At 41.0% G+C, this 24,670-nt stretch overlaps 1 protein-coding gene across 8 annotated transcripts; it reads right to left on the bottom strand.

Annotated features, from left to right (window-relative positions):
* Positions 1 to 3,632: 3,632 nt before the first annotated feature.
* Positions 3,633 to 23,239, bottom strand: SSBP1 (single stranded DNA binding protein 1). Of its 8 annotated transcripts, none has more exons than XM_047833268.1 (8): positions 23,118 to 23,150; positions 22,392 to 22,458; positions 19,850 to 19,910; positions 19,117 to 19,257; positions 18,818 to 18,911; positions 17,034 to 17,122; positions 12,336 to 12,409; positions 3,633 to 6,319 (listed from the first exon to the last, which is right to left on the bottom strand). In XM_047833268.1, exons 2-7 carry the CDS (start codon positions 22,413 to 22,415, stop codon positions 12,366 to 12,368), a joined length of 453 nt encoding a protein of 150 aa, XP_047689224.1. In that variant the 5' UTR covers positions 22,416 to 22,458; positions 23,118 to 23,150; the 3' UTR covers positions 3,633 to 6,319; positions 12,336 to 12,365. The 8 variants fall into 8 exon arrangements, with proteins under 8 accessions (XP_047689224.1, XP_047689227.1, XP_047689237.1 ...); XM_047833271.1 differs by having other exon boundaries at positions 3,633 to 6,212; XM_047833281.1 differs by having other exon boundaries at positions 3,633 to 6,124.
* Positions 23,240 to 24,670: the final 1,431 nt, after the last annotated feature.

Genomic DNA, 24,670 nt, shown 5'->3' with positions numbered 1-24,670 from the left:
TTAGCATATAGTGCAATGATTTCAGGAGTAGATTCCAGTGATTCATCACCTATCTATAACACCCAGTGCTCATGGCAACAAGTGTCTTCCTTAATGCCCCTTAATGCCCCATTTAGCCCGTCCCCCCAACCACAATCCCTCCAGCAATCCACAGTTTGTTCTCTGTATTTAAGAGTCTCTTATGGTTTGTCCCCCTCCCTGTTTTTATATTATTTTTGCTTCCCTTCCCTTATGTTTGTTTTGTATCTTAAATTCCACATGACTGAAATCATATGATATTTGTCTTTCTCTAATTTCACTTAGCATAATACCCTCTAGTTCCATCCACGTAGTTGCAAAGGGCAAGATTTCATTTTTTTTTTGATTGCCGAGTAATACTTCATTGTATATATAAACCACATCTTCCTTATCCATTCATCTGTCAATGACATTTGGGCTCTTTCCACACTTTGGCTATTGTTGATAGAGATGCTATAAACATGGGGGTACATGTGCCCCTTCAAAACAGCACACCTGTATCCCTTGGATAAATACCTAGTAGTGCAATTGCTGGGTTGTAGGGTAGTTCTATTTTTAATTCTTTGAGGAACCTCCATACTGTTTTCCAGAGTGGCTGCATCATTTTGCATTATAACCAGCAGTGCAAAAGAGATCCTCTGTTTCCGCAACCTTGCCAACATCTATTGTTACCTGCATTGTTAATGTTAGCCATTCTGACAGGTGTGAGGTGGTATCTCATTGTGGTTTTGATTTTTATTTCCCTGATGATGAGTGACATTGAACATTTTTTCATGTGTCTGTTGGCCATCTGGATCTCTTCTTTGGAGAAGTGTCTATTCATGTCTTTTGCCCATTTCTTCACTGGATTATTTGTTTTTTGGGTGTTGAGTTTGGTAAGTTCTTTATAGGTTTTGGATACTAACCCCTTATCTGATATGTCATTTGCAAATATCTCCCATTCCGTTGGTTGCCTTTTAGTTTTGCTGATTGTTTCCTTTGCTGTGCAGAAGCTTTTTATCTTGATGAGGTCCCATACTGACAGCATGGAACCTACTTGGGATTTGCACTGTCTCCCTCTTTCTCTGCTCTTACTCCACTTGTGCTCTCCCACTCTCTCTCTTTCCCTCTCTCACTATAAATAGACATAAGCTTTTAAAAAAATCCTAAATTGTTAAGTCCAAAATGTACATCTTCATGCCATACACTCTTCTGAGCTATATACTCCCATATCCACCTATATAACTTTACTTGACACTATCACAGACATCTCAAATTTAACATGTCTAAAATAAAACTCTCAGTTTACTCTCATTAAAAAAACAAAACAAAACAAAACTATCTCTTACCCTCAATCCTCCCTATTTCAGCAAATGGCAACATCATCCACCCAATTGCTCAAATCAGGCACCGCCTAAGGATTAACTTGATTCTCTCCCACATCAATCTATCAATGATGTCTCCATTGTAATCACAAAACGTATCCTGGGGGCGCCTGAGTGGCTCAATCCGTTGAGCTCCCAACTTCAGATCAGGTCATGATCTCAGGGCCCGAGAATTCGAGCCCATGTCGGGCTCTGTGTTGACAGCTCAGAGCCTGGAGCCTACTTCGGATTCTGTGTCTTCCTCCCTCTCTCTCTGGCCTTTCCCCACTCGTGGTCTCTCTCTCTCTAACTCATTCTCCACTTCTCATCTTTTCCTCTGTAACAGCTTCTCCACAGAGCCACAAGAATGACTTTAAAATGTAAATCAGATCATTGCACTCCACTACTTGAAACACTTCAATGGTTTTCCAGTGCAACTATCGCAAAATATAAACTCCTCATATCGCACAGAGAATCTCTTCTGCATGTCCTCTTGCATGCATCAGGACTCACAATAATTTCTGCCATATCATATGGTCTGAGTTAAAGAACAGGCTTTACTGGAGTAAGAGAAAACTCCTATCAACACCAGAAATAAAAGCATGGCTCCTCTTCATCCTCCTATGATTACACGGAGCACAGTTCGGTTAGCAGTGTACTTTCATATGCCAATGGAGGTGTCTCACCCTCCCTGCTGTTCTCAAAATTCTTGTAATAACAGTGTGAAAACAACTTTGTCAGTAGGAAAACAAACAGTCTCAGTGCCAGAAAATCTGGATTTGGGAAGCCAGCTATTTACAAGAGTTGTCTGAGAAAACAGCGGGCCGACGCACGCAGACTCGGAGCCCACAGGACGTTATAGCTCCCGCTGGTGTTAGAGTCAACAGTTCTGTGGCAACTGAGCTTATGCGAAGCATTTTCCGGTGGGAGAAGTGAAAGAAAGCCTTTTCCCAGCTAGCTTGTGGTCCAGACAACCTAGATTGAAGTCCTAGAGTTATTTTTTGGACTTTTCCCATTGCTATATAAAACTCCTACAAGAAGAATGGTATTTCCCAGGTTGTCTAGGACAATCCTGGCACATGCCTGTCACTCCAAGTAACTATTAACAATTCCCCCATATCAGTGCTTTACTCACTGAACCGTCAGGCCCTACGCGCAGACCTTGACACACAGCAAAACTTCGGTAAATATATATTGAAAAAATAAGTTTTCTAAAGCTAGCTTATTTTTTTAGCTCAAGTTTTAGATTAATTTAACTGCCACTGACTCAACATTGTTTCTAAAAGTTATTTTTGTTACTGGAATAGCTGTTAACTCATTTACACAGCTGTATTCCATCCTGTGAGCATTTATTTACCCATTCTCTGGCTTGCTGGTTGTGCTATTATGTACATTATTGCTAAGAACACCTTTGGACAGGTTTCTTGGGCCACAGGGGCAAGAGCTTCCTATAGGTGTACCTTAAAGATGGAATAACTACAGGGGCGCCTCGGCTCAGTCGGTTGGGTGTCCATCTTCGGCTCAGGTCATGATCTTACGGTCTGTAAGTTCGAGCCCCATGTCGGGCTCTGTGCTGACCGCTCAGAGCCTGGAGCCTGCTTCCAATTCTGTGTCCCCCCCTCTCTGTCTGCCTCACTCATGCTCTGTCTCATTCTCTCAAAAATAAATGTTAAAAAAATTTTTTTTAAAGATGAAATAACTACATGAAATTTCAATACAAATTAATGCCAAAATGTTTTCTGAAAAGGAGGTGCCAATTTACCCTCTCCCCACCAGCACGTAAGTTTCCATTGGTATACAATATCCTCCCTCGCACCCTGTTCTATCAAGTGTGTTTTAATTTGCGAGTGTGGAGGGCTTAAAATGAAATCTCATTGCAGCTTCTGGTTTGCATTTCCTTGATTATTTTTATTTATTTTTTCAAATATTGGAAGTACATTTAATGTTTAAGTTAACATATTGGGAAGGTAGGAAATCAAAACAAGGTGGAAAGAACAAGAAACTACAGGCCTGACAAGCCATATGGAGAGTCAAGTGGAAAGTAAACAATTGAGAATACAATAAGCGCATTTAATATACAATATATGTGTAAACATTTTGTTTCAGTTTTAGTTAACATACAGTGCAATAGTGGTTTCTGGAGTAGAATTCAGTGATTCATCACTTACATACAACAACCAATGTTCATCACAAGTGCCCTCTTGAATCCCCATCACCCATCCAGCCCATCTTGCACCCACCTCCCTCCAGCAACCCTGTTTGTTCTCTATCATTAAGCATTTCTTACGGCTTGTTTCCTTTTTTCTTTTCCCCCTTCCTACATATAAGTGAGATCATATGGTATTTGTCTTTCTCTGACTGACCTATTTCACTTAGCATAATACACTCTAGCCCCATCCACAACATTGCAAGTGGTTTTCCTTATTAATGAAGTTGACCACTTTTTCACATATGAATGGATTATTTATATTTCACAGGCTCTGTGTCTTTGCCCATTTTTCTAACCTGTTGTCTTCTTGTTGCTTTGTAGGCCTTCATATATTCTAGATCGTATTTTGCTTTGTAACCCTTATATATTCTAAGTTATATTTCAGTTATATGATTGCAAATATCTTCTCTCCAGTTTGTGACTTGTCATTTTGCTTTCTTTCCAGTGACTTTCTATAAACAAGTTATTTTTAACAGTTAAATGTATCCCTCTTCTCTGTATTTACATTTTTGTTTAAAAGAGAAAATTTCTATGCCACCAGATCATAAAGACATTGTAGTATAGTTTCTTCCAAAATTTTTAACATTTTGCCTTTCACAAATGTCTTTAAATCACCAAGAATTGATCTTTGCATAAGGTGTAGATATCTGATTTCATTTTCTTCTGCATGGATAACAAATCTCCCTGGCATAATTGAAACAATCTAGACCCACTGATCTATGCCACTTTTATCACTTTCTACATGTGCATGGTCTGTTTCTGGGTTCTCTTTGCTACACCACTGCCCTGTTTATTCCTGTATCCATAGAACAGTTTTTTATCACTATAGCTTTCATTTTAAAAAGGCTTGCCAACTGGCAGAGCAAGTCCCCCATCTCACTCTTCTTCAGAAGTTTGTTGTGTGATCTTGGGCCTTTGAGTATCAACACATCTTTAGAGTCAACTTGTCCAGTTGCCCCCAAGAAACAGGGAATTTTTGTTTTGATCTGTAACATGAATGTGGGGGAGGGTTGAGATCTTTACACGATTGATGCTTACAATAAACATGATTTACCAATGTGATTAGTCTTCTTTTAATGTATTTCAATCAAGTTTCATAATGTGCTCCACAGAGACCACACTCTTGGAAGACTCATTTTCTGATGCTCTTGTACATGGCATCTTCACTGCTGTTTGCAGTTGACTTTTGTAAACTGATCTTATTTCCAGCAACTTTTAATTATTCATCTACAGATTCTTTTCTTTCATGGTTTCTGTGTAATCACAGCATTTGTGACTTTCTTCCTTTCCATCTTAATACGTTTTCTTTCCTTCCCAACTATGCTTGCTAAAGCCTCAGTACAAACAACCTGTCAAAGAGAAGTAGTGATAAGACATCCTTGCCTTTTTCATTTTACGAAAAATGCTCTTCTAATTTCAAGTCTGTTTGAGGCACACCTTTGACACATATCCTTTGTTTTTATCTCCAAACCACGATGTCAATATTAGCATGTCATCAGGGAACTCCCTTTTTTCAGTGTGTCGCCTACTTATTGCTCATTTTCGTTTAGTTTAGAACCTGTCACTTGAAGAAGTCCCTTTCTTCCTGCAAGCCCAATGCTACAGATTGAACTGTGTCCACTCAACATTCACATATAGAAGTCTAATCCCCAATGTGACTACATTTTGAGATAGGGCCGGTAAGAAGATAAAGTGAACCCAGGCCATAAGGGTGGGGCCCTGACACAACTGCATTAGTGTCCTTATAGACACCAGAGAGTTCACGCTCTGCCAGCACAAATAGGAGGCCATGTAAGGACACGGTGAGATGGTAACCACTTATAAGCCAGCAACATGGGCCTCCCAGGAAACCAACCATCCTGCACCCTGTTCTGAGACTTCTAGCCTCCAGAATCGCAAAACGTCTGTTGTTTAAATCACCCACTCTATGGTATTTTGTTATGGCGGCCCGAACTTAGATTCCCTAGAATGCAATAAAAACTATGTCATACTTAGGATCTGGTTATTTTGCAGTGGGACACCTCCTCACTCCAGATTAGCTAGTCTGCTATACTGCCAGGAGAAGCAGAAGGTCAGTACTTCTGTTCTTATTTACGTACTACCTTAGTAAACAAGGGGCTGTTAACTAAGGGTCCTCATTTCAGGCTTCAGGCAAAATTAAACTATTTGATGAAAAAAAAGTTTGTATTTACCCTTTTTAAGGTATTTGCTAAGGATCCGTGTACATTTTATGTCCCAGTCCCTCCCCAAATTAAGAATGAGACCTAGGTTAAAAGTCTGAGAGACTGTGGCAGTAGAGGTGATATTTTACTTCTACCAGTAGTGAACGGTCTTAGAAGAGAAAGAACTGAAGTAATGAATTGCGTATACGGAGATAAAGAATGTGTGAATTGGTAAGAATTAGGTTTAAATGCAAAGCACAAATAAGTGGTTTCAACAAGGTAGAGATTTATTTGTGTCTCCCAAAGAAGTCCAGAGGTAGACTGTCCAGGACCGCGATGGTGGTTCCATGGTCATCACGGACTCCAGCCTCTTCCATCTTCCATCTTCCATCCTGCAGATAGTCTTGTGGTCTAAAATGGCTACTGGAGACTCTCAGCCATCATGTCCACATTTCAGACCAGAAAAAGCCAGGTGAGGGTCTGGAGAAGCACAAAGGATGAGCCTCCCAACAGAGCTAATCATTTAAGGGGCTTTCCTGGAAGCACCACCAAATGGCATCTGCTTCTACCCCCTTAGCAACAGTTAACTGCAAAGGAGAACAGGAATGCAGTATTTCAGCCGTGCACACTGTCACCCCCAATAAAACATGGGCTCTGTAAATTAATGGGTTCTGTAGAAAGGATAATAATGGATATTGGGCAGTGTATTCATCATGTTTCTTATTTTCTGTATTTTATGATGCTTTGACATCCTGGAGTCTGGCAGACCCTGGGAGGAACTAAGTCCTTCCCAACATTAGCTAATTCCTGGAAATAGTAAACACTTGCCCAAGAGCATGTCTTTCATATGCAAACCAACCAATCCTGATTCCACACCTGCCATCAGCCTCCTTTTATCAGGCTCCTGCAGTCCAGAACACTGTTTCTCTGCTCAAAGGTACCAGACAACTAGAGACCCCCCTCTTCGGCCGGGAGCCTGGTGAAAATCATTCATCCCACAAAAATCACAATAGAAGCTTTAGGCCTGCCCTGGGGCTCCCCCGGTGGCTCTAGTGGTGCGGCATGTGCCCTCCTCTTGGCAACCAGAATAAACTCCTCTTTCAAGACAGTTTCTTTATGTCTGTCATCTTACCACACCGGATTAACACAAATCCCACCTATATTGTAAAATAGGTAAGGCACTGGAAACCTCTCCCACGATACGGTTTTCCACAGCAGAAAGCTGGAATCCTGGCAACATTTGTTATCTCACAAAATATGCTTAAAATGTGTTTGGCAGAAGAAAAAGTCCCTCGTCTCAACTTCTCTTCTGAGCTCCACTCGTTAATCATCAAATAAATAGAAGCCAGGAAGTCTACAACTCAGCTATGTTCAGAACTACTCCTGATCTTCCCTCTTCTCACACCTGTTCCCACATTCATGTTTCTTAGTCTCAGAAACAAAACGTCACTATCCACACACCTTGCCCGAGCAGCTTCAGAATGATCTCTTCGTGGCCCTTCTCTTCCCACCAGCACCTACTGTCCCCAGGGTGTCCTGGACAGGAGTTCCATGCTCTCAGTATCCCTAACCTGGAGCGCAGCACGGGGTCTGGCACATAACTGTTGCACAGTGAACGAACCAACATGAACCCCAAACTCCCCACATGTCCCCTGTAATGCACACTCTGCTAACCTTTCGAGGCTCTTGCAGGAGCTTCCTAATGGCCTGCAAGCTTTCCCCACTTCTAACCCTTCCCAGGCCTTCACTTCTTTCTCAAGCACAGTTCTGATACGCCCATTTCAAAACATGCAGCTCCCCACTGCCAAAGTCCTCTGTAAGCTTTCAAGGCTCTTTATGATCCAGCCCCAACCCCTTTTTCATGTTTTATCTTTCACGCATCCATACGCTTTTATGTTTCTGGACCTTTGTTCATGCTGTTTCCTCTGCTGAAAACCAATCTAATAACTATTCTCACCTGTGTCCACAGGACTTTATTTCTACCATCACTAGACTACTCCTCACACCACAGCACACTTTGTACACAGGCTCCTGCCTCTGTCCTCCCCATCCAGCCCCCATCATCCTAGATTGTGAGCCCCTTCAATGCAGTAATCCTGTTATATTTATCCCTATATCCAGGCCTGTATGCTTGCAAGGTTTAAAGCAGGTGCCCAAGTGACTTTTAAGTTTAAAAAGATGCTCAGATTAACTGTAAATAGCCACGGAAGATTAAAAGCAAACCAAAAAACACTACTAAAGTGGACTACATTCTCAGTAATCCACAGACATTAACAACAAGAAAGGTCAAGTACAATAAGCTAATCTAAAGTTTACAGGCTCCCAGAAGTGTCCCGTGAGACTGGGGAGATGGGCATGGTGACTGAAAGGGATATGCCTTGTTTAAAGTAACTACAAACAACAGTAATAATGGCCAGTAGGCACTGAGCACTGGGTTCAGTTAGTATGTGCCAAGTAAGTTATATGTATTATTCATTGTGTTCCTCCCAGCAGGCTTATGAAGTAGGACTACTATCATCCCTGTTTTATCCACAGGAAAACAAAACGACAAAAAATCCGAGGCAGGGAAAGTTAAGAAACTCAGCAGAGGTCACTCAGGTGGTAAGTGAAGCAAATCCAGGCTGTGCGACTAACACAACTATTAAGTTAAACCACCTTTTCAAAGGAGAGGTGCGGCAGGAAAACTGCAAAATGTTAAGGTGTAGACCTGTATGGACAAACACCACCCTGAGGTCCAAAGCAAATGGATGAAGAGTACAGACAAAAAAGAGAAATTTCATTATTGTGTCTGCATGACTTGGGACAACCTAAAAAGCTACACACCATCCTATCACAGACTGTGGGAACAGCACAGGGACATATACAGTAGTGAGAGGGGGGGTATAATGCCATTGACGCCTGCCAACAGTCTCATTCTCTAAAAAGTGAGCCTGTCAAATTCTTGCACAATCTTGCTGACAGTTTCAACTCTCAGTAGGAAGGAAACAATTAGAAGGAACAATGAAAGGAGGAGATGCCATAACCTATTTTAACCAGTAAAGAAACATGGCTTGAAAACAAGGGATCAAGAGGAATCAGTAAAGATAACCTAGCAGAAAAATTAACTGTGATCTATCTTCCTACAGGATCATCAGACTGATAATGAGAAAGAATAACGAGGTGGTGGTATTTCTCCCTAATTCTACCCCCAGCCAAAACCTATGATGTAGTGGAACTCCCAGGGTGACTTAGACACACCCTGCAGGGCTAAAAGTTAGCAGTGGGGGTTCTGGATAGTTGGGCCAGTGGAGGTGGGACGCAGTGGGAAGCAGACTGTAGGCAGAGAACAAAATGCAAACTTCACATACCTAAAATCAAACTCCAGCTGTGCCTCTTATAAGCTGCATGACTTTGACATGTTACTTAACCACGCAGTTTCAGGCTTCCTCACCTGCAAAATCAGGGTAATACCACCTTCTTAGGGTAATAGTGAAATGAGACAATGATAAAAAGCACTGAGCTCAGGGCCTGGCACCTAGTACGTACACAAAAAGGTCAGCCTTCAATATGGTAATTGTTTTCCCTAAGAGATTTCTCTGTAACTCACGAAGTTTTCTACAACGATTTGCTTGCTGTTACTGCCACCAAGCTTCACAGCACTTCACGCAAACCCTGACAGAAAAATAAGTAAAGTGAGCCTGCCTTCATTTTCATGTCAATGTTTCAGTGCAATCCAACCAAACATTTTGAAAGCCCTACAATGTCACTTTGCTAGGCTAAGCTGGACAGGGACAAACGGGTAGTCTGAGTAAAAGATAACCCCACCTTCAAGAACTGCACAATCTCTTTGGGGAACAAAGGGAAACCACCAATAATTCCTCCTGAGCTGCAAAGGTTAGGCTGCAACCCAGTTGGCAATGACAAGAAATCCCCAAAACAGCCACAAAAACATGTCTTTGGTATTTTTGGATGTCTCTGGATTAACTGCCCAGTCGTTTTTAAGAAATGAATGACTCTTTGAAAACTACTGACAGCAAACAGTGGATCTCATACAGGTTGGTCTTTAAAGTCAATTGTTGTAGGTTATATACACATATTAAGAGGAAAAGAAAAGAAAAAGAAGGGAAAAAAAGGTAAGCGAAGTATCTGAGCATGCACTACAAAGATGCAGACAATGGAGGGAAATACATGAAAGATATCTTGTTTGCCTCTAGGACAGGAAGCAGTAAGTACTAAATGAAAGTCAATCAGCAGTGCCAGCCTGGCTTGGAAATAACGGAAAGATTTTTGTTTTCGAAAAGTGAAAACAGTTTATTTGGTTTTTATTGTCAAAAGTAATATAAGCTCAAGGCTAAAAAACAGTAAGAATAATAAGGAAACTCACACACAATCCCCCCATCCAGAGATCATCACAACCTTTTGATGTTTCTCCTCCCAGACTTTTACTAAACATATATTCATATCTATTACTTCTTTTTCAAAAATGGGAGAGTACCACACGTGCTGCTACCTTCTCTCCCACACCTCCGTGTATCCTACTCATCTTCCCACCCGATGTGGAATCCCAAAATCAAAGTCACACGGCAGTTTTCCACAGGAATATTCCCTGACACCGTGAAAAGATGACAAAGGGAATGCAAGACACAAAACGTGGGGCTACAAGACCCTGACCGACTGTTAAAGCTACCAGGTTCCACACATCTACTCCGAGACCAGCTTGGGAGAGGTACAGAGTTCTGAGCACCCAGGGCTGCCCGAGGAAGGGAAGGGCAGAGTCCATGCTCTGGGAGCTGCCCAGTTGCAGACCTCACATCTGCACCATCAGCCTCATGCCGAGGCCTCTGCACCGAACGCCCGCCTCTGAAGGCCCTGCTGCCCAACCTCAGAGCCTTCCAGGCAACCTGCAGCAGGAGGGCGGCGACGCCTTCGGCTCACAGGGATCCGGCGGGGAGCACCTTTCTGCCCCTGCGCCCTGGACTCAGAGCTGCTCTGGGCTGGTCACTGAATTGGTCTGTTCACCTATTACCTTCCCAAAGCACAGATTCATCACACTATTTAAACAGGTATACTAATCTGCAGAACTTCTCACAACTTTTAAGGAGTATAAAAGCAGCTTTTGCTAACGAAGAGTTGCCCAAAGATCAATTTTATCTACATTTTCCTTAAGGAATGTGGCATAAAGAAGTGAGGGCTACATCACCAGACAGTTTTAACGTATAAACTCACAAAGCAGAGTTCATGTACTGATTAATGGTCCCAGCTGCAGGAAAAAAGACGGCTGATATGAGGAAACGGCAATTCCTTTTCTACTGTTCCTGGACAAGAAGAGAGAAAAGCTGAAGAATTCCATCTTTACCCTGACCCAACTGTACCATAAGTGCAAAAAGGGGCTCAGGTGTGGGTCCATAAGGCAGCATGTAAACCGGGAACCCGTGACAGTCTAGCATGACCTAAACCACAGTCAGCACCCTGCTCTCGGGCAGGGGCACAGGGGACAAGACATGCAGTCTGGGGCACCAAAAAACAGGCTGGGCTGGAGGCAAAGCTGGAGCCTGAGTGGCCGAGACAGAATGAGGGACTGCTACAACTTGAACTGGACAACCAGCTCGACAGTGGCCAATTCTAAACAGGCACAGCCAGCTAGCAGACCTGTGGAGGTCTGATGCAAACCTAAAAAGTACAAGAGGCACTGAAAAACAGACTTTACTTTATGTAATACTTATTAGGAAATTACTAGTACTCTGTAATTTCCAGAATCTCATAATGAAAGTAATCGTGTGTACACAATGATCTTTGTGTGTGCATCAAGAGACCAGGTGGAAAAATAAAAGGAAAATGTCACACCTCAGGCTCTAACCTACAGAGGCAATGTCAAAGGTTGTTTAGGGGACTCCCCCAAGTTCTGGGTGAGACTAAAAGGATAGAGAATGGGGCTTAGAAAGACAGAAACTAGTGGAACCAGAGCCCCTGTGACATCACCTGGAAATGAACTAGTTCATCCCTACTTATATTTTGCGTCTCTACTATTGATAAATTCTATTTCATAAGTGCTACTAGTGAAATCTGTCCAACAACAAAAGATGTGAAGAAAGTAGGTTAGTCTTAAAGCTAGGTTTAGGTTAGATACCAACCCCTGTTCAGCAACCCCCTTCAGTTTGGGCTGAAGCTTAATATCCCATTGGGATCATTCATCTGTCAACATTTATCGAGTACCTACTCTGTGCCAAGCACTGGTTAAGGTGCAGGAAACAAAAAACATACAGTCCTCGCCATTTAGTTTATAAACAGTAAGAAAATCATTATTCACAACCATGGGATAAAGGCCTGACATAGAATATTTAGTGGCTGGATCAGTACTATAATACAAGTGTGTATAAAAAGCAAGAGGCCATCCCAAAGGACACCTATCCTTTTGCCATAACATAGATGAACCCGAGTTCATCTGTTTTATACTCTTGTACACAGAAACCATCCCTAAAAGAATAAACAATTAGCTACCAAGGTTTATGAGACAAGGGGGAGGAACAGTCAAAAGTATTATTACTCATTTTATATAAAAGAATATTTTAATTCTTGTCCTTAGGAACTATAAAGACTATACGTGATTTGGAAATGAGACCGTACCAAACAATGGCCAAAGAAGAATCGTCCACTCTATGCCTTTTCTTTGGTCTGGTCACTCAGAAATATAATATTATCTGTAAAGAAGCCAAAGCATAAGTATTATTTTCAGAACTCTTTCTCCATCTCAATTAATCACTCCTCTATAATACACACAAACTTAAATGCTGTTAACTAAAGGACTTGAGAAAAATTCCCAAAATGTGAAGTGACTCCTGCTGTGTTCATTAGTGGCATAAACAACAGGCAAAAATGGAGCTAAAAGCTGGGCTTCAGCTATTTTTCAACAACTCAGACCTTGTCGGGAGACGTGTGATAGTTCCTGTCTTCCCTGAACACAGTTACAACCGCCTGGCAGTAACTTGCTACAAAAGAACTAGTCACCGATTTAAAAGTTTGCAATGCTCTGATCGATGCCATGATACCAGGCAGCACATCCACACCCACAAGAGGGCCAAGGCACAATGTTACACATGCTGGAGGTAGAGAGAGGACAAGGTCCAACGTATGGCCTGTTAGCAAACACAGATTTATTGATTTTTTTAAGTAGGCTGCAACACTCACACAGAAGACATTCTAGTTTTAAATTTTAAAACACCCTGATTTTTATATACTCATTCTTGGGAAAACTTTTACTACTCCATATCACAGAGAGAGCATTCTCATACAAGAACATCAGACATTGCACTTAAAACGTTGTCCCAGACAGAGTTAGTTCAGGACAGGCAAAGGAAAGGTAGTAGTACTTCCTGTACAACTTGAAAAGCTCTAGATACTCGTAACTTTAAAATTACTTAAAAAGTGGCTATTACATGACAGTATTTATGACTAGTCTTCTAAAAATAGAATATTTTGGTAAAGAACGGTTATTTCAGAAGAGATTAGAACAGACACCACAGCGTAAAATGGCAAGAGTGCCATCCACTGGTGATTAAGTTCTAGACATGGATCCCTAGGAGGAAAAAACATGACCTACAAAACCAAGCAACCAAATTTAAACTCTATTTCTTTCAATTCAAATGTTACTAAACATCTATTCATTTTTACTACTAGCCATAAATCCACTTTAAAAGCTCAATCAACTCACCCATGTGGTGAATACTAGTTACAAGAAGAAAACAAAATGGCAGATAATCTGAACTGTTTCTACTGAGTAGCTGGTTTGGTTCAGAATAATTCACACAGTCCGAAGTTTACCCACACTTTTGGTTTACAACAGAGTATGAAAGTATTAAACAAACACATAATTGATAAACACAAAATTGATAAAGACTTACAAATTCAATTATTTTACTAGAAAGTTTGGTTTGGGGGATCCTGGGTGGCTCAGCTGGTTAATTAAGCATCTGAGTCTTGATCCCATCTCAAGTTCTTGAACTCAGGATCGTGAGTTCAAACCTGTGAGTACAAGCCTCCATGCCCAGTGTGGAGAACGAAGGAAGAAAGGAAAGAAGGAAAGAAAAGAAAAGAACAAAAGAAAAAAAAAGAAAAGAAAAAGAATGAGAGAGAAAGAAAGAAAGAAAAAAGGAAGGAAGGAAGGAACAAGGAAGGAAGGAAAGAAAGTTTGGTTTTCCACGTTTCCACATAAAAGTCTATTACTTTTTTTATTGTTATTTTTTGAGAGAGAGAGAGAGAAAATGCACATGCGTGTGCAAGCAGGGGAGGTGCAGAGGGAGAAGGGAGAGAATCTTAAGCAGACTCGAAGCTTAGTGGGAAGCCCAACACGGGTTTCAATCTTGCAACCCTAAGATCATGACCTGAGCCAAAATCAAGAGTCGGACACTTAACTAAGCCCCCCAGGCACCCCCAGAAAAAAATTTTGAACAGATAGGTATCTCTGGAGACATGGCTCAAGGAAGACTAGGGCATCCAGAAATGAAATACTGTCAAGACACTCAAGAAATTATGGAAGCAAAATGGTCACAAAGGACCTCATCTAAGGTCTGATGAGGGTACAAAGATAATTATACTGGTTTTCAAGGTCAATACACATTCAAAGAAACCAGTAAGAGAATATATTTTTTGACTATTATTTACAACAAATTAGAACTTATCAATATGGTTAAGACATGAACTCTGGAGCAAAGTAAAAGAGAACGATAAAAGGAAAATCTGTCGATTAAAAGAGACTTAAGTTCTCAAGAGTTCTCGCCTCCAGAATTCTGAGAAAATAAATTTGCTGCTTAAAAAAAATAAGAAAGAGACTCAAGATATAAGCCATGTAATATAATGTATGGACTCGAATTTATTAAGCAATCAAAAAAATTTAAACATTGTGATGTCTGGTAAAAATATTTAAATAATTTCTTAATATTAGGTGTGATAACAGCATAGTAGTTATGCCTTAAATAGGAATCCGTACCTTTCAGATATACCTATTGAAAACACTTATGGATGAAATAATATAATGTCTGAGATTCACTTCAAAATAATCCAAGTGTAGGGGCGCCTGGGTGGCTCAGTCGGTTAAGCATCCGACTTCGGCTCAGGTCATGATCTCGCGGTCCGTGGGTTCAAGCCCCGCATCGGGCTCTGTGCTGACAGCTCAGAGCCTGGAGCCTGTTTCAGATTCTGTGTCTCCCTCTTTCTCTGACCCTCCCCTGTTCATGCTCGCTCTCTGTCTCAAAAATAAATAAATGTTAAAAAAAAAATTAATAAAAAAAAAAAATAATAATCCAAGTGGAGGAAAAGTGGGTTGGGGCTATAGAAGAAATCACACTTGCCATCAGTTGGTAACTGTTGAAGCCAAATGATACATTTCCTTTTTTTTACTTTTCTATATTTGTGTATGTTTGACACTTTCCATAATTTAAAAAAATCAATTTTTAAATGATGTCTAACATTGGCGTATCTCAAAAGTTCATAAACACGGAGACATTACTTTCTTTCATTCCCATCTACTTACTAAAAAAAAAAAAATTAGGTTTCTCAGTATTTACGTCCATAAAAACAAACAAAAGAACAAAATTAACATTTAACAACTGTCTTATTAATTTTTCCAAGAGGTTAAAAAAAAAGAACCATCTTCCTCATTAAAAAATGTATTTTTAATAAAATTTCAGTTTTAATATTTATATATTAAAATTGTTTTGGTCACATATGTTCTAAAAACAACTATAATGATAACCCAATCAAAAAATATGTAACATTTAGAGCCTTAATATCACATAATTTTTTTAATGTTTTAAAATTTCTATTTAGGTATGTATTTTTGTTACAAACATAATACAATGAATAATAAAAAGTTCTGAATTGTACAATATATGTTAAAATACCTTTCTTAGGAGAAAATGGAAAAACAAGTTCGGAGAACAAGAAATAACAAAATTTCCAAATGCTTAAGAGCTTGTTCAATTTTTTAAAAAAAATGATGAGTATCAAACTGCTATGGTATTTACAGCCACTGATACATTTCAGGGTAACAACTTCTTATTGAAAAAAGATTTTTAGGTCAACTTAAGTATGTCCAAAAGAACTATATCTTTTCAAACTTCTTGTAGAATTTTCAAAACAGTTTGAAAACTCTGCTCTAGAAGATATCTTCTTTTTTTTTTTCTTTTTAATGTTTTGATTTATTTTTGAGAGAGACAGAGCACAAGAGCATGAGCAGGGGACGGGCACGGAGAGATGAGGACAGAGGATCGGAAGTGGGTTCCGCTGACAGCAGAAGAGCCCAATGCAGGGCTAGAACTCATGAACCATGAGATCATGACCCAAGCCAAAGTTGGACACCCAACCGACTGAGCCACCCAGGCGCCCCTAGGAGGTATCTTCTTAATCTTTAAGCATTGTGTGTCCATGTTTCCTACATTGTTTGCATTTTCTTAGGAACTTAAAAATTATCATGTTTTGGGGTGCCGGGGTGGCTCAGTCACTGAAGCATCTGACTTCAGCTCAGGTCATTATCTCAAGGTTCACGAGTTCAAGCCCCGCATTGGGCTCTGTGTTGACAGCTCAGAGCCTAGAGCCTGCTTTGGATTCTGTGTCTCCCTTCCTCTCTCTGTCCCTCCCCCATTCACGTTCTGTCTCTCCGTCTTTCAAAAATAAACATTAAAAAAAAAAAAATTTGGGGGGCGCCTGGGTGGCACAGTCGGTTAAGCGGCCGACTTCAGCCAGGTCATGATCTCGCGGTCCGGGAGTTCGAGCCTCGCGTCAGGCTCTGGGCTGATGGCTCAGAGCCTGGAGCCTGTTTCCGATTCTGTGTCTCCCTCTCTCTCTGCCCCTCCCCCGTTCATGCTCTGTCTCTCTCTGTCCCAAAAACAAATAAACGTTGAAAAAAAAAAAAAAAATTAAAAAAAAAAAATTTTTTTAAATCATCATGTTCAGCACCAAGCAGGTTCTCAATAAATCTGCACAAATGTCTAATGCCCCTCACGGAGGTGTAACCCTACCTTGGCACAGGCTTCTGCCTGTTTAGGCCATGTCCTCAGACACTAAAGTTTTTTTTACTTCAAACAGTAAGGACCAACAGACACTCTACTCAAAAGTTACTTATGAAATGAAAGTGAGCACAGAGAGAATTTTCTGAAGGAACTGTAGAAACCATAGCAAATCCCTGAGCCACACTCGCAATTCTCATGGTGAGTTGCCTGACCATCTCAGCATCTGTACCCAAAGTCCCTGTTAAGGTTACTTATAAGAAGCCAAGCTTTTTAAAAGGGAAGAGGGAGGAGGGAACAGCTGTTACCACAAGCTTCTTACCAGCTATGATTGTTGTTGCCTGTCGCCTCACATTGTTTTTATCTGTGTATTCACCATAGTCGACTTTCCCTTCCACATAGATACGGGACCTGATAAAAATAAAATTCACTTTTCAGTCCGGAGATTCTAATCTGTTTGAAAAGAGAGTCAGGTGAGAGCAGGAACAAGTACACACTGAGGATGAATACAGAACCAAGTATAACCTCATTTTTGCCACCGCATCTCAACATTCAAAATTAGGAATATTAAGAGTACTAAAACAAAGTCCACACAGACCTGACACATTTAGGTAAGAAGGACAACGTTCTCAGCCTTGAGCTGACTGTGGTTCTTCAAGTTGTAAAAACTAAAGTGACTTTAAGACCATGAAATGGGGCGGCGGGGGGTGGGGGGGGAGGACACCTAAATGGCTCAGGTGGTTGAGCATCTTGACTCTTGATTTTGGCTCAGGTCATGATCCCAGGATTGTGGGATCAAGCCCCACGTTGGGCTCCTTGTTGAGCATGCAGCCTACTTGAGATTCTCTCTCCCTCTGCCCCTCCCCTGCTTGAGCGCACATGTGCACACATGCTCTCCCTCTCCCCCTCTTAAAAAAAATTTTTTTTTTAATGACCATGAAAGGGAAGAGCAACATAGTGGCATCCTTTAAATCTCTGGGACTGACTTCCAATCTGCCATTTTTCTTCACCTTTTATTTTTGACCCCCTAATAGATTTGTTGATTTTCACTTATTTTTCAATTCCTTTCCATAGTCACGTTCATCAATTTATTTTCCAGGGACTTAGATTATTAAAATTCAAAACAGAGGTTTTGGCACAGTATTTCACTTAGACTTCATCACTAAGACCATTTCTGCACTGTTTAGAAGGCTGAACTAGAAGACAACCATAACTCTGATTTTAAAGGATAGAAAATGCATGCTAGCATTTATTTTCAGTCTACCCTTACCAAAAAAGCAGAATATAGGAGACAAAACTGGTAAAATGATCAGGTGTCAAATAAACCGCAAACAGATATTTTCCTTGAAATTTCCTGTATTTATACGTATCTGTAGATGCACAAATTTATACGTACATATACAAAGGACTAAGAAAGTAAATAGAAAAAAAGGAACACAGTTTATTGAAAAGAAACAGAAATTTTAGTTATTCCTGAAATTGTTTTCCGTGAAATCTATTTTACTTCTGTAAAACTAGCACATTTCTAAATATATTAACTATGAATACAACTGCTGTTCAACATACGCTTTTGTCTTTCCACAGGTTTGGAAATGACACTTTTGATCTATACACTAAGCATTCCAAAAGGGAGCCGAACTAAAATTACCAAATATAAAACAACAGCTGTGAACACTGCCATAATACCTCACCTGTGCCAGGCTACACACATTCCAGATCCTGTACTAAGGACTCCGTGCAGATGCCAAGAGGCAAGACACCCGCCGTGGGGATCCCTGGCTGCGGAGGCATAGGAACTCCTAACAGCATGGGTTGCACCTGCTCATACGGTGCTCAGTACACTTTGCCTTCTCTCTTGCCTCATCTGCGTCTGTTTATGTATACCTGTTATTTGGCCTAAATTATAAATTCTTAGCAAGTGAAACCATGTTCTATACATCTGTGAATTAGACACACGGCGACACACCGTGCATATAACACTAAGCTCTGAATAAGTATCGAGTTAACACAGAGTTATTAGAATAAAGGAGGTAGGCATTCCTGAGAACACCTGTTACCAGTTTTTTTAAACCATTCAATCTGTAAGATCCTTCTTTCTCAACTTACCCCTTTTTCACATACTGATACGCCACATCTCTGAGGCCTGGTCGGAATACTGATATTCTGTGCCATGTCGTCTTTTGACTGACATCACCTAAATCTCAAGAATAGAAAATGTGGTTATAAACGCCAGCAGACCAAACCAATGCCAAAAGACAACATGCCCAGCAAAACCAACGTCACAATTTCGAAGAGAAAAGCACAGAATCAGAGAAGATTCTTTCTAAAAGCACCTCATATCTAATTAGCTGAGAATAATGTCTATTTATTACTGATACAATTAAAACCCCAGTCTGTATACTCACCCATTTGGTATACTTCACTCTCCCCTGACCGCCACATTTCATTCGTTGCTAGAGAAAATATTGTGACAGGGTTCTTCCCTTCCACCTGTCTCATGACGGGGTCCTGACCCACTCGCCCAAGGAGCTGCACACGGTTCAGAGCTGAAACAACGTGTAAATAAAAGGAGCTTGAGAGAAAGGTACAGAAGAGGAATAGCTACAAATATTACTTCAATTTCAATCTCAGCATTGAGGAAAACCCAAGTTCTACACGTTCAGAAGGTAAGTTGAAGGGACAAATAAAGGCCGTATGGGAGACAAAAGAAGATTGGCAAGAAAGAAGAAAATATTCTTTGAGAAAGTAGCCCACAAACAAACACTAAGTTCTTTATTTTACCTTAAATTCGTTGAAATACCTTTTTAAAAAAAAAAAAACCATAAGGTTAAAAAAACAAACCTGAGATCTGAAAATCTTTATAAATACACAGGACTACTCCATGAAAGAACAGCTTTCAAAAAGCTTCACTCTCTCAGCCAAATAGCACATGACCTTGGAAGAATTAGATAACCAGATAGGACTCATGGAGATTCTAGAAGGCCCCTGCAGCCTGATGGAGCAAGGCCAAGAGTGGAGAGCCCAAAAGGAGCCAAAGGCATGACGATTACCTGCGTATAACGCAACCAGTGCACCTCTTCTACCACACATTTAAGAACAAACAACATACTTTAAACTTGGAAATTAGCCACTACTTACATCTTTCAAGAACCAAGCTGCTGGCTATTTCAGACTCACGTCTTACAAACTGATGAAACACCTAAAGGGGAATAAATCAGTGAAATGGCTTTAATTTGGGGGGAAAGGTAAACCCAAACAGAAGACCTGCTCACACTCAGTCACCATTTGGTTGGCAGGTCCTACAGCATTCACGCCCAGAACACAAGCAGTGCCCTTCACGTGTCCCCCCACCACAGTGCCAGGAGGACCATGCAAATGCTTGAGGGCCATCTACTACAGAAGCCCAAAGGTACACAGAGCCAGACGGCATGCCCAGGAAAGCTAATTTAGAATCCTCTCCTGGTTCTTTCGTGGTAACCCTCCTGATTACGGTGCTTCCATAGTTGTGCAAAAAAAGGTCAAATCATATATATGCTGGAAAAATTCATGCTTTTGATAGACCAAAGAGAAAAGTCTAAGACAAATCTGATTCTCTGATAAGGTACAAAAATAGGACTATTCAAGTCAGTCTGTCAGAGGAAGGCAGTAACTGACACAAACTGGTGGTGGCATTCAATGATCTTACAGCTATCACTACTGAAGACCAGCTAAGTGCTTTACCTCTTACAAATTAATCCTCAGAATAAATGTATACACTGTGTAAAATTATCCCTACTTTGGAGATGAAAAAAATGAAACTTAGGGAGATTAAGTAACATGCCCAAAATCCTACAGGAAGTAACTGGCAAGTCATGCCTGGAACCCAGGGCCATCCAACACCAAGACTGCCACTGTTCCCGCCTCCCTCTGCTGCCTCCTTAAGGACATTCTGTTCAAGGGCTACTGCCATGGTAGGAGCACAGGTCACCAGGCACATTGCTGATTTCAACGTTCAGAGAGCTAACCATCACATCAGAGAAACAGGTATCATATGGTAGCACTGTTAATATAAAAAGCAAACATCCACCCACCAAATGAACAGCCATTCCTGGAATACTGTTGACTATGGAATCCTACCAGTGTTTTGGGGCGGCGGTGGTTAAGAAATAAAGATGGAGTTATAACACGGCAAAGACTCAAGCAAACTAGTACTTGTGTCATACTTCTAGAATTGTACCAATTTAAGTACTGAGGTGAGCCAGAGCTCCTAAGTCTTATAGGATAATATGTCTCATTTTGGGCAAACGAAAATTAAGACCTACTAGAAAAACAGAAATAGGTAAAGAATTAACTGGGATAATTTTTAAAATTAAATTCTTAACTTTTACATCTAGCTTTAAAGATTTCTTAAAGCATTAAGACAGTCGTTAACTTTTGTTTCACGTTTCCACACACACACACACACACACACACACACACACGCAAAATGTTAAAAGTCTGTATAGGTTAAAGTGAGGATCCAAGAATACAGACTTAATTCTATAGTAGAGGGAGGGAGAAGAGAACAGGTTTCACAGAGGAACAGCTTCTTCATTAGTCTTAACAGGATGGGAAGTAAGAGGTGTTATAAAGAATCTACAGGGGCGCCTGGGTGGCTCAGTCGGTTAAGCGGCCGACTTTGGCTCAGGTCACGATCTCGTGGTCCTGAGTTCGAGCCCCGCATCGGGCTCTGTGCTGACAGCTCGGAGCCTGGAGCCTGTTTCAGATTCTGTGTCTCCCTCCCTCCTCTGACCCTCCCCCGTTCATGCTCTGTCTCTCTCTGTCTCAAAAATAAGTAAACGTTAAAAAAAATAATAAAAATAAATAATAAAAAAAAAGAATCTACAAAGTGCCAGCCCACACGTGGTTAAGTCCGGAAAATGGGTAGTCTAGGTGGGCTGAAGGCTGGCTAGAGTGTCTGAAGAAATGAGTCAGACTGGTAGAATGAGAAGGAACTGTGGACATTGTACATTTGTCATGATGGGGTGCCGTGAGCTACACTCCTCAGTACAGGGAGATGAGGGGTGGAAGGCTGACAACAAGAGGTAGGTGGTCAAAAAGGAACCACATGCCTCATAGAAAAATGCTGGAAATGATCCTCATAGTCTCTAGATTGCTAAGGACACTAAATGCTCCCTAACTGATCAAAATACAAGGAGTACATTTTAAAAAATCATGACTCAGGCGCCTGGGTGGCTCAGTCAGTTTAGCGGCCGACTTCGGCTCAGGTCATGATCTCGCGGTCCATGAGTTCGAGCCCTGCGTCGGGCTCTGTGCTGACAGCTTGAAGCCTGGAGCCCGTTTTGGATTCTGTGTCTCCCTCTCCCCGACCCTCCCCTGTTCATGCTCTGTCTCTCCCTGTCTCAAAAATAAATAAAACGTTAAAAAAAATTTAAAATAAAATAAAATAAAATAAAATAAAATAAAATAAAATAAAATAAAATATAATGACTCCCATTATATACTAGCGGGAAATTTTTGTTTTGTTTTAGTGAACATTATTGACACAAGTAAAACCTGCCCCCAATCCTCTCTATCAAAGGAGTACACATAAAGTAGGTGGGCTCAAAGGTCTTTTGCCTCTGCAGTCAAAAGCCTGCAGAAATCTGATCACTATGGTTGATAATAAGGCATCTCAACACTAAGAAGGAAAAGTGATTACCTGTAATACAGGTCTCCGAAACATGGCTTCTATTTGCTTTTCCTACAACCTAGTCTTTGGTCTTCCTCTGAAAAAAAAGAGAGAGAGAGAGAGAGAGAGAAATAAACGCATCTTACAACAAGAGCACAAATTCACTAATCCTAAATGCCTAACTGCGTTCCTAATTTTCATGCCGTGGGTCTTGCGACCATAAACATCAACATCCCTGCACATTTTAGGACTCCCCCAACCCCCCAAAACGCTTTACTGTCTTTTTTTTTTATTCCCCTTGGCTTCCTCTTCCTCCAAACCATACAGAAAATACTTTCTGATTTATTCCCATTTGCATTCCACCGACTTTTCAAATTTCTTTAAATTGCAAGCCCCTTAGGGCAGGGATTTTTGTCTGACTTATTCACTGCCACAACCAACATTCCTAAGTTAGTTCCTAACACATGGTAAGGGCTCAGTATTAGAATGTCACCAAGGGACTTAAATCCGAAACTTGTTGCTCCAAAAATTACTGCCTCCAAACCCGTTAGCAAAGACCAAGGAGAGCCCTGGACTCCCTGGCCTCACCGCCGGGGATGGGAGGGCGCCCTTTCTCAATGGTGGCGCTCCCAACCAACAACGTAAAGGGACAGGGAGGTGACAGAAAACCCTGAAGTCCTCCGCATGGGTGCGAAGAGAAAAGCCAAGACACCGACACAGCACCACCACCCGAACCACAAAGAGCTGCACGCACACCTAGCAAAGAACTCGTGGCTCCCTCCACCCTCACCGGACGCTCTAGCCCGAACTAACCTCGAGCTAGGTGACCACTTCCGGATATAGAGGCGACGCAAACAACGCGATAGGGTTAAGAAAACGGAAAGTCTGTGGTGTGCGTCTGTAGAAATGCTCCGGCTAGCGCCGCGGAAAGCAAGCCTCCTTAATGCGGTAGTTCCGGGAGATTTTTTTTTTCCGGCGGGAGCAGAGAAGCAACGCCGCTGGGTGGTGAGTGGAGCTGATTTGAAGTTTCTAATGAAACGAAATTATTTGACAACCTTCCCAGCTTGGACCAGGAGGGGGCGAGTTAAATGAAACAAAGGATGGCTGGTTCCTGGGAAAGACTGGAAAGGTCCAAGCCTGCTAAAGCAGTAAGGAAACCAGAAAAGTGGAGCAGGAGTTGAGAGCGAAAAATTAAGGGGGTAACAAAAAATTGGCAATCAAAATAATGTTTCAGGAAGACAAAATTAATGCAAAAAATCAGTGGTGAACAAAAAAGCCAAATTTTTAATTAAGCACACGATCTGAGCCACGTTGGATCTGAGGCACGAGAAAAAATGGGTGCACCGATACACGTTTTTACATATTAAAAAAAAAAAATCCCAGAGCATTAAAGTACTTGAAGAAATATGGAAAATTTGAAGGGTAGATATATTAAAACTCACAACACTATTTTAACTTTAAATATTTTATTTATACCAAAAACAGAAGTTACAGTAGTTTTACTGACCTTAATAGAAGTAAATTGATCAATAGTATTTACAAAATCTACTTCTTTGCTTATCTGACTTCCAATTGCGGGAATTGCCATGTCTGATGATTTTTCTTGACCAAGTTGCAAACTTAGTTTTAGTTAACTTCAGCTTACTGATCTTGTGGGTTTTTTTTTTTAATTCTGATATTTTGTTCATTGTGGATTTTTTTCATTAATTTTAATATTTTTTAAATATTGCATTAAAGTGTCCTTGATCTTGATTGCTGTGTTTCTTAGCACCCTTAAATTTTGCCTCCTTCACTCTAATCTTGGCCCTGCTTAGGAAGAAGTTATGGGGGCCCCACAGATTGCAGGATACAGGCCTCTCCTCTGCTGGTCCTGGTACTGTCCAACTTCTAGAAAATGAAGGTATCCTCCAGATCATTCTTTTTTTTTTTCTTAATGTTTATTTATTTTTGATAGAGACAGAGACAGAATGCAACTGGGTTAGGGACAGAGAGAGAGGGAGACACAGAAGCAGAAGCAGGCTCCAGGCTCTGAGCTGTCAGCACAGAGCCCGATGCGGGGTTCGAACTCACAAACCGTGAGATCATGACCTGAGCCGGTCGGACGCTCAACCGACTAAGCCACCCAGGCGCCCCCCTCCAGTTCATTCTAACAAGCAAATCACCTTCTTGGGATCCTACTTGAATCCTCCATTGGCCCATTTTTGGCCTTAAAGGAGAAAATATGCCCTTAAAGGAGAAAATAATAGTTGGCATATTCTAGATGTTTATCTCCCATGTTACCTTTTTTACCATTTTATTTCAATGTTTAG

Source organism: Prionailurus viverrinus, chromosome A2, assembly GCF_022837055.1.
Source record: "Prionailurus viverrinus isolate Anna chromosome A2, UM_Priviv_1.0, whole genome shotgun sequence".
NCBI lineage: Eukaryota > Metazoa > Chordata > Mammalia > Carnivora > Felidae > Prionailurus > Prionailurus viverrinus.
Note: the sequence above shows the minus strand (reverse complement) of the source record. Positions and strands in the feature narration are given on the sequence as shown.

Coding starts and splice junctions, on each gene's coding strand:
- SSBP1 (XM_047833257.1), bottom strand. CDS start 22,415: ATGTTTCGGAGACCTGTATTACAG. Junction 19,911..22,391: donor TTCGGAGACCTGTATTACAG/GTAATCACTTTT, acceptor ATTCCCCTTTAG/GTGTTTCATCAGTTTGTAAG. Junction 12,410..17,033: donor GGCAACAACAATCATAGCTG/GTAAGAAGCTTG, acceptor GCTTCTTTACAG/ATAATATTATATTTCTGAGT.